The sequence below is a fragment of the Acanthaster planci genome, linkage group LG05 (assembly GCF_054643075.1).
Source record: "Acanthaster planci isolate LZ-2023a linkage group LG05, COTS_SCS, whole genome shotgun sequence".
Taxonomy (NCBI): domain Eukaryota; kingdom Metazoa; phylum Echinodermata; class Asteroidea; order Valvatida; family Acanthasteridae; genus Acanthaster; species Acanthaster planci.
In genome coordinates this window covers 11,610,339-11,626,239 of record NC_141781.1, presented here as the reverse complement: position 1 = coordinate 11,626,239, position 15,901 = coordinate 11,610,339, and the positions used below count along the sequence as shown (strand labels likewise).

The 15,901-nt window shown below is 40.9% G+C and overlaps 1 protein-coding gene across 3 annotated transcripts; it reads right to left on the bottom strand.

The window, feature by feature from the left end:
* Positions 1 to 2,003: 2,003 nt before the first annotated feature.
* gtdc1 (glycosyltransferase like domain containing 1) lies at positions 2,004 to 15,837 on the bottom strand. 3 transcript variants are annotated; one of them, XR_015425152.1, is made up of 10 exons: positions 15,713 to 15,837; positions 11,207 to 11,430; positions 10,048 to 10,215; positions 7,941 to 8,603; positions 7,114 to 7,223; positions 6,147 to 6,291; positions 5,819 to 5,889; positions 5,060 to 5,151; positions 3,866 to 4,548; positions 2,004 to 3,833 (listed from the first exon to the last, which is right to left on the bottom strand). XR_015425152.1 is itself a non-coding variant. In XM_022240224.2 (9 exons), exons 2-9 carry the CDS (start codon positions 11,407 to 11,409, stop codon positions 4,105 to 4,107), a joined length of 1,896 nt encoding a protein of 631 aa, XP_022095916.2. In that variant the 5' UTR covers positions 11,410 to 11,430; positions 15,713 to 15,837; the 3' UTR covers positions 2,004 to 4,104. The 3 variants fall into 3 exon arrangements, 2 of the variants coding, with proteins under 2 accessions (XP_022095916.2, XP_022095924.2); XM_022240224.2 differs by having other exon boundaries at positions 2,004 to 4,548; XM_022240232.2 differs by having other exon boundaries at positions 2,004 to 4,548; positions 11,207 to 11,434; positions 15,713 to 15,780.
* Between the last annotated feature and the right edge of the window lie 64 nt (positions 15,838 to 15,901).

Here is a 15,901-nt window from a genome sequence, read left to right as displayed (position 1 = left end):
GAGGCCTCAAGTCCATTAGCCTTCAATCTCATAATTTCTGGGGGCACTGCTGTTTCCTGAATATAAACGTGTTTTTTGTTACTACACAGCTGCCTGGGGATATACCATGTACTTTCTCAGGAGAAAATAGTTTTATTGCCAGTCTTGGGAGGACACTAGTCTAGTCTTCCCGCCTCTTTGAAACTTCCCTTAGGCCTATTGAAATTTCGGGCTTTCCTTAAAAGAAATCATCCAGAGCCACAAATATGGCCTTAATTCAAGTCGAGTTCCTCCAGTCGAGTTTACATCTCCCTAGCGCAAATCCATCTTTGAAATAATTTCTCCAGCGTGTTGTGCAAAATATATATATCGTCACCAACACCACGCAGTAGCACTCAAGTGTGAGTGCGCACATCGGTACACTGATATATAGGCCTAATCGAACGATTTTCGTTTTCAAGAAGTAGCACTCGTGTGTTTTGTCAATATAGCATGGATAGAAACTTTTTGAAAGGTCTAAAATGATTTGATTCACCCGTAAATATGTGACTTCACTGGAAGATGATCTTAAAACTCGTTTAAACTGTTTAAATAGAGGAAAAGGTCAATTCCTCAAAACGACAATTTACGGAGCACGTGCCGCACGGCTCAAAGTGCATGCTACTTGGTGAAAATGACACATATCTGTAAAATACGCACTGAAGCGGCGCACACATCTATAAACTACTTCGTGGTGTTGATGACGATAATCGCTTTCTAGTATACTAGTCTACTAGCCCACTCCGTCCATAAGGAGCTCACTCGACAATCGATCATCCAAGTCTTCAGTGTTTGAAAATTGACACGTAGGGAGAGAGCAGAATGGCAGGAACACTGGCTCCAATTGTTATGTTAATCACTGGCTGACGGTTAAACTTTGCTTATTTGCTTGCCTTTGCAACATTCCAACTGCTTTTAAATTTATTTTAGTGAATATCTGGGGTACATGTTCCTCGTTTTGATCATTGAAGGGTATTGCTTCTCTCTTTTGCATTGGTCTTCAATAATCGATATGCTTCTAATGCGGGGCTTTATCGAAAGTGGACAGAAAATTGGTAGCCCGGTTAGCTCAGTAGGGGATAAGATATCAGACCTTTAATCTGAGGGTCATGGGTTAAAGTCCCATACCGGGTGTTTTTTTCCCTAGCTTTGGGGCTTTCAGAATCAGCTGTTACATTAAACTGCTGTCATTTTTGTTAAATCTAAATAAGCGCTCACACTAAACATATTCACTGCACGTGAAACTTTTTGGTATCTATGATATGGTATGCATTAATTGTAAATTTTTGAGATAGCCCAATGTTAACTGCATGAAAGTCTAGGGAAATTTACCTGTCTGCAGTGTCACTGCATTTATAAGTTCACGTCGGCAGTGTTAAAAGAGGAGGCACTCTTCTAGCAGCAGGTGCAACGTGAGCGATGTCAGAATGTCGCCCAGGGGTGTTTTTTCCTCTCTGGAAAATTGTGGGCGGGCGGGAGTTGTAATCGTGGTTTTCTTCTCAAGGCGGCATGTAGACCGTGGATAGGGTTCTCTGGCCTGATTCCGTGCATTCCCCCGGAGTGTCGTTTGGACGTTTTCTTTTCACCTCTGAAACTGAAAATGTCTCCTTCGTCTTCTATTTTTAGGCTTCTTCAAGCACGCAGACCTATGTCTTGCTTCAGTTCACTACAAGAGTGAACCCCCCCCAACATTTTTTAAGTGGATAATAAATAAAATAAATAATAAATAAAATAACTTATTAATAAAACAAATTAAAATTAAAAAAAAACCAGCGCATGCGCTGCTTGAACCCCCCCTAAAAACCCTAACGCCAGTGATCAGAAACGAATGTGGGCAAGAGCTGTCCTCAGGTTGCTGCAATGCTCAAATTCGCCCCGGGCCTCCGTCTGAATCACACGCTCGACATCGCTAGCTCTAGCACGAGGCTCTAAATTACGTCAACAACCAACCAACAGCCAATCATTAAAAAATCACAGAAAAATCGTTAGAAAGTCAATGCATATTTTATTTTTTAACAAAAGTGATTACTTCGACTGTATAGAATGACTCATGCAAATGTTACATATGTAGTACTGAAAATCAGAAAAGCACACCTGAAAACATATCTTTGATTTGTGCGGAACAAAAATTGCTCACTGTTAAAAGGCAACACGAGTTAGTTTCTATTTTATGCGTAATTATAAACAAAATGACTTAGGAGAAAGCTCAACGTTTGGTATAGCTTATTAAAATCAAAGCATTCGAGAAACATTCCATAATTACACTAGCTATCCAACTCTTCCTTCGTACTGCAGTCCACCCTTTCAATTTTCGTCAGCTCCACCCACATATAGCTTTTCCTCCAATCTTCGTACATTAGCACACACAAGCATTATGCACAAAAACTAAGTCCAACATAATGACCCAACGAAGAGGGGAGATTTCCTTCCTCCCCGAAATAAAACCTAATCACAACTGCAAAATAAATCCACTTGGATTCTCATCCAAAAAAAGAAAAGGCTTTAAAATGTGGGTCAAAGAAAAAAGTATTGTATTACTGTTAACAAAACTGTCCGCCTCCACAAAATGTTTACTTTTAATCCTCGCTCCGCACTTTTATAGATTTACAAGGAAAAACAGTGCACTGTGAATGCATCAAGCTGGAAAAAATTGCAAACGAGCCTCTATATAGTGACCACACAAGGTTACTGGTGAACAAATACGAGATTTCAAAGTCATTTTCAAGGTTTACATCGCTGAAATGTAAAACGGGTACAGTTATTTACACGTAGATGATGCCGTCAGAGTGTATCATTTCAAGCCGCAATTTGCAACTTTCAGATACAAAATGGTAAAAGATTTTACAAAATTCATATGGCAAGCAATTGCATGAAAATATCTACGTCCATTCAGTATGTCCTGATAGTTCTTAATTTAGTTAGTTATGCAAAATATTTGCAAGTTGGCATAATACTGCATTGGAAAAAATTGAAAAATACAAGTTATTCAAAAATGCATAAATTAAAATACAGGCACTTTATTAATCAAAGAATGCTTACATTAAATAAAAAGGTTTTACAGTTGTTTTTTTTAACAAACTAGTTGACCCTGTTGCTTGTTTACTGCATTAAAAAAATAGTCACAGGCACGGGAGGAGCTGTTCTGTTAACAAATACGTCCGCTAATGTTACCCCTCCTAGTTCTGGCCATCATCCAGTTGGATGGCTGGGCGGAAAATGGCCTTCAATGTAGGTTGCCCATAGAGATGAGTGCTTGGCATCACTGGATGCATGGTTGGGGAAATTCTTGCGCTTTAGGTTGACTGAAATTGGGTGCTCAAAAAGGGGTATTGACCCTTACAAATTTGATCCTAGACTGGGATTTGGCCTTTGACATCAGTGGGTGGTTAGCTGAGATATTTGTCTTGTTTGACGGTTTAGTGGTTTACATGGTCTACGAGGTAGTTAACTGGGACATGGTCTTTGGTGGTTGGATAACAGTAAATTACTGGGATAATACATTTAATAATTAGGTGAACTGCGAATTACTGGGATATGGCCTCAGACTAGTAAGTGGTTGTCTGGGATTAAACTGGCCTTTGACAGGTAGTCAACTGGGCTCTAATTTTTGTCTACTCAACTAGTATATGGCCTTTGACTGTTGATGGTTGACTGAGAAATGACTGCTCTTGGTTGATGACTGGGATATGGCCTTCGATTTTTGTTGGCTGACTCAACTTTTGACAGCTGGGCAGGTGACTAGGTTATGACCTTAGACTGTAAGGTTTTTGAAAAGGATATGGCCTTTCACTGTTGGGTGTTTGCAAGGATATGGCCTTAACTGTTGGGTGTTTGACAAGGGTATGGCCTTTAGGATTTGGTTGTTTGACAATGATATGGCCTTTAACCGTTGGGTGTTTGACAAGGACATGGCTTTCAAGTGTTGAGTGGCTGACACAAACAAATATAGTTTAAGTGTTAATTTAACAGCCTTTAACTGTAAGTTGACTGGAATACATGGCCTTTGTGGGAGGGTTGACTGGGATATGACCATTGTTGAACTTGAATGTGACTTTTGACACTTTGACAGTTGGTTGATTGGCTACGTTAGTGCTTGGTATTACTGGGTGGGTGATTATGTAATTGTTTGTACTTTTCGGTGGCTGACAAGGCTATAGCTTTTGCTTGTTGAGTAGTCGACAGGGACACTGGCTTTGGCTGTTCAATGGCTGGTGTCTTGTTCTGATGAGCAGCTAACTGGGCAAGTGCCTTGCTCTTTTGAATTGTAGACTGGGGGACTGCTCTGTCTTCTTGGCTGGCTGACCGGGTGAGTGCCTTGCTATCGCGAGTGGCTGATGGCTGTGCAATTTCCCTTCGGCCGGCAGCCTGGAAGATCATTTTATTCTGCTGGGTAACTGACTGGTTGCTTTCCTTTTCATATTCAAATGATGAGCGAGGAAATGTCTTCATAGTAACGGTGGCAGAGGAAGAGGACAAGATCTCTAGGTAGTCGTGTTTCAAGACCTCCCAGGAATACTGTCTGACGTCAACCTGCATGACAGACACAAAATTATGTTGAGTTACTTCTGGTGATGCCAAAACTTCAAAATAAAAAAAAAGATCACTGCTCAGGAAAATTCTAGATCTGGATTAAAATTAGAAACATATGACTGACTTCAGTAGAAAAGTTAAGAGTGCTTCTGTTCCACTCTGGAACAGTAATGCCATGGGTTTTGAAGGGCCTTTCTCAGATTGGAGGATATGGTGGTAAAAAAAGTGGTTTTCCCAAGACAGCCACTCATGGGCTTCACATGAGATACAATTACAACAAATGAACCAGAACAATAAGTCCACGGTCTTATGCCACTTGCATAAACTGCACAGCAAACAGTCAGCCCAATGCAAACAGAGACCTGTTGTGGTAAACGGTCACATACAGGGCATCTGGAAATAAATGGCAGCTTAAATCCTGCATGATAGCCTGCTTGGTGTCCCTCAGCAAACGAAATCAGCATTGAGCAATCGTTTGGATAAAATGCCTGGTGCGATGTGCTCCACAAACCTGGAGATCGTGTTTTCGGACAAGCTGTGGGTGCCTACAAAACTCTCGCAATCTCTTAAACAGCTGCTGGGAAGTGTTGTACAAGTACTGCTCTGTGGACAACAAATGACCAAAATGAAAAAGAGAAACCCTGTTTCGGACAAAACAAGGTGTGTATCTTTCGAGATGTTCATCATGAATACTTCATGTTATCCCTCATTTTTTTCTACTGTGTCATCTCTTGTTTTATGAGTGGCAAAGTCCAGCCCTGTCATGAAATACTGTAAGTGTCCTGTCTTACTTTGTTCTTGGCGGTTATGTCAGCATTGTGCACACTGCTTCTTGAACAGCACTGTCTTCTCTTGTCACATTCTGTCCTGTCATGCCCTGCTGTGTCATACCTCTTCAATGTTGTGTTTAATCCCATGGTCGTGTCTTGTCACAACCTGTACAGCCACATTCCATCCTGTCTTGTACTACTGTACTGTGTTCCCTTACTGTCAATATCTGCCCACTCTTGTCTACTTTTAGTCTGTCCAGTCATGTCTTTATTCTGTCCTGTTTCCCCCAACTTTCCTCCAGTCAATACCATGCCTCCTTGAAACCCTCTAATCTGCACTCCTTTGTCCTGTTCTGTCCCTAATCTCTGATTCTGTACTGTCACTGTTCTTTCTTCCCAACAAATTGGGTATACAGGCATTCGAAACACTCTCCTGTATTATTCCCATTGCTATCTGTCAAACGTGGTCAAACTTAGGTAAGAAAAGATGACTTTCTTACTGGGGAATATTTCAGGGTATACCAGGCAATTAGGGCAGAGCGGATAGCACCTCAAATGCACTGCTTCTAACCTGCAGATTAAAAATAAAAGAAATCTTGACACCCAAAAGTTTTTATATTGACAAAATGTCAAGCAAGGAATCTCAGCATATAAAATATTATTTCAATAAAAATAAAAAAATAAAATACACATTTTTGAGATATTTACTCTCTTCCCAGAAAACTACAGTACTTCCTCAAATAATGCAATAAATCCGTGAACACATGCATCGGCTAAGGTCTTGGAAGAGAGGGAGCTATAAATTTGTATTCTAAGTCAATCGCTCACATTGCAACTCCAAAGAACTCATGATCAGCCGTAGACACAGCCACATCAGCAGCAAATAGCACACGGTAGTAGTCCTCCTTGCTGGACTGGTAACCCCAATCGACAATCCGGTCCTGCAACTTGGCTTTGGCTTCAGCAAAAATTTCTATAAGGCGAGGAAAAACGAAAAACTCTCAAATAAGGATATTTCTGTGTTGTAAAGGGGAGAGATTTACATTAAACACATACATGTGGTCAAATATCCTGGAACCTAGTGGACGAGGCATTGTTTCGTTTCCTTCTGGCTCTTTTTCACGGGCAGAACTGACCAAACGACTAACCACCCAAGAAAGTGTTTTGTTCCCTTTGTGAGTTTATCTCCTATGGTCCATTATAACTTCCAAGTAACAGTTGAAACTTACATTTTTAACCCTTCAGTGACCTTGGTTTAGGAGTCAGTTTACCAATGTCTGAAAAGCAGTAAGGTCGGTTGGTACTTCAGGCAAACACGACAGTGAAGCGAATTTGATGTCACAAAAGATTTGCTACAAAATTCCACTCCAGTTGAAACGTGTTCAACTTTTACCAATTTGCAATGTGAATATTTGATCTGACGTCACAAATTTGCATCCGCATTCGCTGCCACACCAAGTATGAACCTGCCTTTATGTACAGGTAACATGCAAGTAGGTGAAATGCCCATTATTTATCAACATGATGTGCAGTGACAGCCCATTCTGTTAGGATATAAATCGGACAAGCAGTGAATGACTGAGATTTGACACAACAGATCTGATTCATAACCCCAACAGTTTGAAATGTTCCAACAGTTGGAGTAGTCAGGAAAAAAATCTTTTGGTAGTTGGTAGAGAAGAAACCAAAATTACATTCAAGGTAGATCATGCCTGAAGGCATTAGCTGTTTGGGTACTTTTAAAGCAATACAGGATTTCGGGGGAGGGGTGGTTATGACTTTAATTTGAAGCTACCTGGTACTTCGTTGAAGTGCTCCCCTAATACTGAGACTCGGAACTCCAGGCCTGCGTCGTGTAACTTCATCAAGGTGTGGAGGAACAGATCTGGGTTCTTGTCATGCTCCCTGGGAGCAGAAAAGGCAATAAAGCATTTTCAGAACTTCTGAATGAATAATAATATAGTTCTTTTGGAACAAAAAGCACTAAAATGACTTTAATGCACTTTGATCCAAATAGGAAGACAAGATCTTATTGTCACATGTCCACAATTTGTATCTGTATTCATACTGGCAAATACTTCAAGGTGCAATGATTTGGTATATGTTTAACTCAAATAGATTTGATTCTTTTTAGGTGGGGGGGGGACAATTACAAAAATGTGGATAAAATCATCTTTTTACAGGTACTTTGAAGCATGTTCTTTTGCTCCCCAAAATATTTGCATGTAACTCTTGTTTGTTAACTGTAACTTAACTCAATGACAAAAGCCATTATTAAGACGGCTGCTGCATATGGAAAAGGTCTAAGGACTGATCCAGTGATCAGAATTTGCAGCCATTAGTGTGGTTAGTACCACACGCGTTAAGTTGCACATGCACATAAATGCCTTTCCCACAAACAGGGTATTCATAAAACTGACCACAATTAAACTTAAAAATGCAAGAATGATTTCTTGTCCTATGACTGTATCAAGGAGTGTAAAGGTCTAATGGAGAAGAGACACAAAGAATTAGTATCTGTGTTAAAACATCCCTTCAACTAAGAGTATGTGTATGTGACCAATCCTGAACAGAATGTTGAAGCCAGACTTGATCAAAGAGTGTTGAGTATTTTCATGTTACCATCTATGAGCCCAGAGTATATGGAGTGGTTTCTGGGAACCTGATCGCCACATGGCTCTCCTTTCCCCAGCTGCCAAGTGACTGGTGTCATGTGACTGGGTCTTGTCATGTGACGGGGCCTTATCATGTGACTGGGCCTGGTCATGAGACTGGGCCATGGTATCCTCCTTCTCCCTGCTCCTACTCGCTGAAGATTTTTGCTTTCTCCTCGTGGCTGCATCCGCTACGCAGTTGCCCTTTTTGTCATTCTCCAAGTTCTCCCTCGAGACCCGTCTGGCGTAGCGGAAGTTCCCAAATTTCGGTCGTGCAGCAGTGTCCAACCAATCTTCTTCGTGTCCATCAGCATCCTCTGCCAGCGTGCACCTAGGGTCCGAATCTCGAAGGCTCCCTGTGGTTACCTCAGCCGGATCTTCGCTTTGCACGCGTCTGATGTTCTGGCCCGGCAGGAACGGCTGGCATCCGCTGGGCTCCCCCGGGGATACAGTGTCCAGCTCGGGCAGCTGCAAGGGGAAGTACAATACCCTGCACTTGGGCCGGATGGGCTTGTGCATGCCCTTGGACTTGTAGCCCGACACCGGAATCAGGCTCAGGAAGGAGTCGATGCTAGTCAGGAAGGACTCCATGTTGTAGGCAGAGTTGAAGAGGATGGTGTCTGCAATGAGGCTGGGGACAGAATAGAACATAAAACCTTCAAAGTCATCTTGGATGTGAAATACAGAGATTAACCAGTCCTGATGTCCATCCCCTAACCTGTCCATTTTTTCCATTGCCCTACCGCTGCAACACAGCGGTGCATTAACCACTTCGTGCTGGGGCATTTTTCAACGTTGATGATGCTGGGCCAGCATGACTATCATTTTCTCCGTTTTCAAAATCCTTCAAAAATTCATCATTCCATTTAACGGTCGTTTACAGCCACACCAAGTAATCTTTAGGCACTACTCTAAGTTGACAGGTGACTTTCATTGACGCCCGAGTTTTTTTGCCAGGCCTGCAGCCTTGTGAACAGAGCCCAGATTGTGCGGTGTTATACAACTGTCTTTTGTTCACGAACCTGGCTCAGTGCACTGCTGACCTCTTTTCAATAGGGGCCAGATTAGTGTGCAGCGGTGCTGTGTGGCTCATCGCTGTGGTGGTGGAGCGCTTTTGTCCCCGGTGGAGATCCACTTGCTCTCAATGCCCCAAACCCTGGTATACGGTTTCAAAATAATGCTGGATTATCACCAGTTTTGAGAGTGAAAAATGCCGGTAATGCCCAGCAGCCTGGTCTTTTGTTACGAGTACTGTCTTTTGTTACAGGGCCCTGTTTCCTTTGTCCGAGTTCGGAGACCCCGGCCACGCATATAAACCATACGGCTCCGATTTCGGAGTCCCCGGCAGGTAGTGGTTAAGCCTTCCATCTAGTAGATTTGACAACACTAAATAACAATACTCACAACGTACTGTACTTGTGGCTTTCAATGAGTGACTGAAAGCAGTGGCAACAGCCAATAGCACAGACAGCCCAAGAAACTGGACAACTTGCAAAATGAGTTACACAAAAACATAGTAACAAAGTTCCTTTAAACAAAAGTTTCAAAATTCTATCCATATTTCTTTTGAATCAACCGCACTGCTCAAGAGTGCCTCAACACACTGACAGGAATTGCTGGAGGATTTTGAAGAATTGAGGCGGTAGGCACACCTCCAAAGAACATTTCCAAGAAATTTTGGAAGATTTCGGAGGATTGAGGGAGAACCCAATTTTTTCACCCCCAAATTGGAGGATTGAGGAGGGTCCCTAGCAAAAAGGACCTAGGGGGTTAGGGTTAACACTCTAAACCATCCCAATTGAGCCATTCTCCACTTGGATACATCTGCATGTTACATCTAAGAATAGTTAGAGTTTCACATGTTTTCAAACAAACCTCAATAAGCCACTCCACACTGAGATGTGTTTGAAAAATTCACATTATTGGAGTTTCCCAATTATGGGAACAAAGAACGGGAAACCGTGTTTCTTCAATCAAGACGAATATTTCGTACCCAACTACAGCTCAATACTAGGCTGAGAAGGAAAAAAATATAGCCAGCTGATGTGGCAGAGAATTTGAATTTCATAACGCACCAAGAGATGATCTGGTTGTAGCCATACTGAAAGTCTCGATCCTGCTGCTTCCGGACCGGATAGACAAGCTGGTTCTCATGGAAGTACAAGACTTTGTGTAGGCCGGCCAGGTCTGTTCTCATGGCTACCAACTCGGCCAGATTCAAGACACTGCTGGAAAACAGGACCCTGGAGGGGGCAATGCACAAGGATCGCTGAGATTATGCAATCTACCAGTTATCACCTGAAAATGAAGCTGAATCACTGTTACTGTGGTTACAATATCGTGGGTCTGCAATTATGTGAATTAGTACTACATCCTGCCAGTGTTGCAGTCGAGTATTTTCCGAGTACCAACGTTCTCTGCAAAATACTGAACTGGGTAAGAGGGAATAAAGCCAGAGTGCACAGGCATTTGATGGTAAATGTGCAAAGGTAAGATTACAAAATAAATGTTAGACTTCAGACACTCCCAGTTGTGTAAAATTTAAGTTTTAAGGAGAAAAGTACTCAGAAAGTACCCGGCCGAGTACTTTCCGAGTACTTTTGTCCTAAAAAGTTAATTTTAAACAAACAGTGATGGTCTGAAGTCATTATGTTGCTTTGTAATCTTATCTTTAGGCATGTACCATCAAATGCCGATGAACTTCAGCTTTGTTCCCTCCTAACTAGTTAAATATTTGGTAGAGAACTTGGTTTTCAAAAAGTACTTGACTACATCACTGCATCCTGCAGGTATCAGTGTGTACGCTGAAAGTCACTGGACAAGCACGTATGAATGATTCAGTACAATTGCAACCAACTCTCACAGTGAATTGAAGAGAAAAAATTAACCAGAAAAACATTTCAGTTGAATGCCTATGACCAACAATAAGGCCAAAAAGTATTTTCAAAGTTTTTCTTTGTTACCTTCTGTAAAAATATGCAATTTTTTCTGCTTTTGCAGGAATTTGGTACAACTGAGTATTTGAATATTTTGTCGATTGCAAAGTCAAATATTTCAATATTCAGTTATTCCAAAAGACTCGGCCTCAGTGAGTGGTACATTTCTTGCTGAACGTTGTTAAATTAGGCACTGATCACAGCCATTGATAAAAGTTACAGGAAGATCATTGAGGACAATACAAGGTGTCCCAGAGGATGGCTATAGAAAGGTGGGGTTTAAACGGACTCCACCCACCTATAGTGTTCGCTCCTGGGAATGACCTGGGCAAAGTGCAGGGCGGACGTCCTGGCCTTCCAATGCCATTTAGTGGCCGGCAGCGTGTGCTTGACTGAGTAAGGCAAGTTGGCCATGAGCAGGTCGACCAGCTGCTGATGTGACCCACCATAGAACGGTTCAATGATCAACGTCTGGTACGCTTCACTGAACAGAGGATCCATAACTATCACAGCTAGTTAACCCTACCTCCAAAGAAAAAAATAATTGCATTTAGTAGTAAGCTATTTTTCCTTACACAACTATACAAGCACTTTCTATTCACATGTATAATATGGCTCATTCACTTTTTTTGTTTTCCATAAACCGAGGGTTCCCAGCGCATTTTTTTATGACTGAGTCTTAATGTCCCCATAATTGTTCTATTATAGATTTTGTTTCAGTTAATAACGTTTGAATGTTTCACAGTATTCTTCCAGCACCTGCCATTGGCAAAGGCTTTTTATGGCTTTGTTTTTTCATTAAATTTTCCTTATGCTTTTCATTTGCATAATCATATCCACTTCCTTTATTGTATGTATGCTAAATAAGTTGTATTTTGTTTGTGGTTGGATATAAATATAGGCAGTGTCAACCAACATGTACAATGCAATATACCAAAACAACAAACAACATGAACAAGTACAGTGATGGCCAAGTCAAAATTTTAAAATTTTCCTCGTCAAAGTTTTCTTCAAGAGAGGGACGAGAAGAGGTCCCCGTTCCTTTTTCTAAAAAGCAAAATAGATTGATGCAATTCTTTTGCTAATACCTTAGGGTCTAAAGGAGTTTTCATTGTGTCAAAATTATGACAGAATAGGTTGCAAATGATTTAAAAAATGATTTATTTTGTGGCTTGTCCTTTTCACTTTTGAAAAGAACACACACAAATGTACGTATATGTACTGTACATGTGTAAGTTACAAATACACTGTACTTAATTTACTCAAAAGAATATCCTTGAGTGTACATGTAGCTTGTAAACCTACTGGAGATATATGTATGTAAGATTCCATCAAGGTAAAAAAATCTCCCCGCTATGGCCCACATTCTAATCCGGAACACAAACTGACTTACATGTAAGGTAATGTGACCCAGCCTTGCAAAATAAATTGCAGGTCACCTGAGCCACTTTTCCTCTGACCACCTCGCACAGACTCTTTGCACAATGGAATTCAATAAGAACCCCCTCAATTTGTCACCCAAACAACGCCACTTCTCATCGGCAATGCCAAACTGGTCGATACCGGTGCATCCACATCAAAGACCTGAGGTGGCTCTTTCTGATGTAAGCAAGAGCCAGAAAGCTTCCAAATGAGCTATGATCAGTACTCATTTTCGTGGGATCTGGTCACTAAGGTTCAGGAAATTTTTTAAAAACCGTACCAGTAGCAAATGCCTTATGGAAAGTTTGAACATCATCTTTCATGCACACAATCACAGACTCGGTGTGAACACTTTTCAGGGAACAGAGACAATCTGGTTTCACTCAATGTACTCTACCTACTGCTTCACAACAGCCACTGTACCGATATGTTGTGTGCAATATTGATGCAGGTGAACTGTCCAGTCAAAAAGTGACGTCACACTTCGGTACTCTATTGTAAAAACGTTTGTTTCAGCTGCTATTTGTGTCTATCATTCAGTTCCAGCTGGTTAAATGTGGCACAGTTTGTTTCCCTTTATATTACACATAGCATGCAATGGCAGCAAATGTTTAAATATAAACGTAAGGTACTGTATGTATAGGGATGAAACATAACAGTATTCATGACACAGAAATCTGCATAGTAATACTCAGCAATAAATAAACGAGAACAAAAGTCAGACTGTTTCATAATATTGCAGAAAAGGGGACAATACATGTACACATGCACATTTTTCTTGGAAACAGTCCCTGTAAATAGAGTTCATTCCACCTAAAGGACGGTTTCGAATTCCATGACTTTTCCAGGCCTAGAAAACCAAAACAAATTTCCATGACTTTTCTAGGCAGCAGTAACCCTGCATACGTAAATCTTCACCCAAGCTCTAACTTGGCCAGTTAAAATTGCATACACTTTTAGGTTAATATCAATGAAATTGCAAACAGGCGGCGAGGCAGAAAATTTCTCCTTCATATTTTATGAACTCCCAACTTTCATATCTAAAGAGACTAGAGGGTACCATAATTTGGCAAAAAGCACTAAACTTAGAAGAGGACAAAACAAACATGCATGCGCATACGGGTACTACAAAATACAAAATTTATTTGGAAGTTCTTTTACGGTATTTCACGGCTTATAACACCACAAATATTGTACATGTACCGTAGCATGAATTAAATATGCCAATATGCAGAATATCATTTTTGACTATTCTGGAGCTAGAAAAGATTTACATGATGTGCTTTGACAGTGTTATAGGTATCCGACAGAAGTGGTACATTAAGCAAAATTGAATTCTGTTCATTGCTTGTGAGCGGAAGCAAGTCAGGAGCACTTTAGATTTGGCACGAAGTTTGCCTAAAAAATTCACTTTATTGGATAAAGAAAGCTTTCAGAAGTTTTTAAAAAAATCTAATGGGTGGCAATGTTTACCTAAAACTTCATTTGAACTGGTCTTATGACGGTAAATATCTCCAACATGGTGTGGTTTTTAAGTGTTCACACTTAGACAGTTTTTCCAAGCTCTAAACTCAAAGTCTGTGAACCCCCAAAAAGACAGTGAGATTTCCCTGAGTTCACTTCACATTTCAATAATGTTTAAACCAGAAAGATATGAAAATTAAAAAAAAATTACTGGTACATCAAGAACGTGTTCAACTTGTTGACTGTCAAATTTTGCTCTTATGTACAAGTACATGTAGGTCACAGAATTTAGCATTTTGCATGATTTGTACAAGTCTAAAACATTTTTAATCTGCTCATTATTTTTACCCTGAATTGGACAGGAAATCAACATATTCACAAAGGAGGGTTTAGTGACATTAGTGTGTACAGTGCTCATATTTGTTTATCACTCAGTAAAATACAAGATGGCAAAAATATGTGCAAAAGGTTGGAAAACATTTTAAATAAACAGTAGTTTCTAGACCATAAACCGGTCCTGACACGCCTTTGTGACAAAAACAAGCAGTCAAGGTTTTGGGGGACTAAGCAATTTTATGTCTAAAATCTTTGGGAAATGTGAGTTTGTATTCCTTGTGTCCTGATGGGGACCAGAGCTAGTGCTGCAAGACACTCGGCTATGTGATAACTAGCCTTTTGTCAAGGCCTTCGTGGCTGTGTTTATGTGTAACTGCAAAGCGGCTGGGCCAGAGACCACATGCACGAGTGGCGCAGCCACGAGGCCTTTTCCAACTTGTCAGGAATTTCCTATCTTTTTCTTTATGTTTTCGATTTTTGCTACCCCGTTGGGGTTGCGAGGGGGTTAGCATACATTAACCTATTATGCAAATTGAAAGTATACGAAAGATAGCGAGCGTGTCAAGTGTGTCGGCAGCCGTGAGCGCAGGTTAGTTGTCTAAGCAGTATTTGGACAGTTCTTTAGAATATGCTGCTGGAAAATTCGCCTTCCCGAGTTAAAACCATTGCATCGTTAGGCTATTGAAGCATCTGTACACGGGCATGACAATTTCGTCTTTACCTACGGGATGTGGTAAGACTGAGCTCCATAGTTCAAGCACGGCCATTTTGTTTTGACCATTCGGCCTTGATGAACTGCTACTTTCTAGCATTACGCCAACGTCACCAACCCCACCAACAAGCATCATAGTTGTCATCTCACCACTTATCGCCCTCATGAAAAACCAGATGGAAACAATGCATAAGCTTTGAAGTGGATGCCATTTATTTTCAGAGACTCATCTGCTTCAACTATTTACATAAAAGTGACTGGTCACCTGTCCAGTCACTTTGCAGTTACACACACACAGCCATGAAGGCCTTGACGAAAGGCTATGTGATCACCGGGTCAAGGGGGGTGAATTTGCTAATTATATCGTATCAGTTGTTCAGTTCAACGTTCAAAGAAAAATAACGTGTCATCAGATGACGGCAAAATATACACTGTAAAGAGTACTATCAGTATCACTCTAGTCTAAGTCACCTTTTAAACAATTCCATGCAAATAGACACTATTCTGTAGGCAAGCATGTGATCTATGTAATCAACAGAATTTCTGCATACATATGACTTTTTGAAGTTTTTGGCAAATGTTACTGCATAGTTGTAATACCTGATCTACTCTGGATAGACCCAAATTTCTCGTATTTTAAATAACAATTTCGATCCAGGGCGTTTTAACCTGCGGTTCAAAATCAGGAAGTAACACGTACAGTTTTATTAATGAAACAGGAAACAGGATCTTGACTCGAGCTTTAAGAGGCAATTTAACCAAGATATCGTAACATATCATTATATCACTGCTCAGACCAAAATTAAGGTGCTCGTTCCCTTCCTGATTCGTCTAATGTTCGTTTGACACCTGTTAGTGTTTGTAACTTACCTGTTCCTCATGTTTGGTACGGTTCGAGTGATCGCCACGGCAGTCCGTGTTTCGAGATAGTCAGTCACCATGTGCTGCATGTGCATGTCCTTGTTTGAGTACGGCGCCCTCTCCAGTTGATCTTACAAGTCACATGATATTCGTGCGTCCCAACTTCGCAAAATAGAGGAATTGCTCCTTAAGTCACGA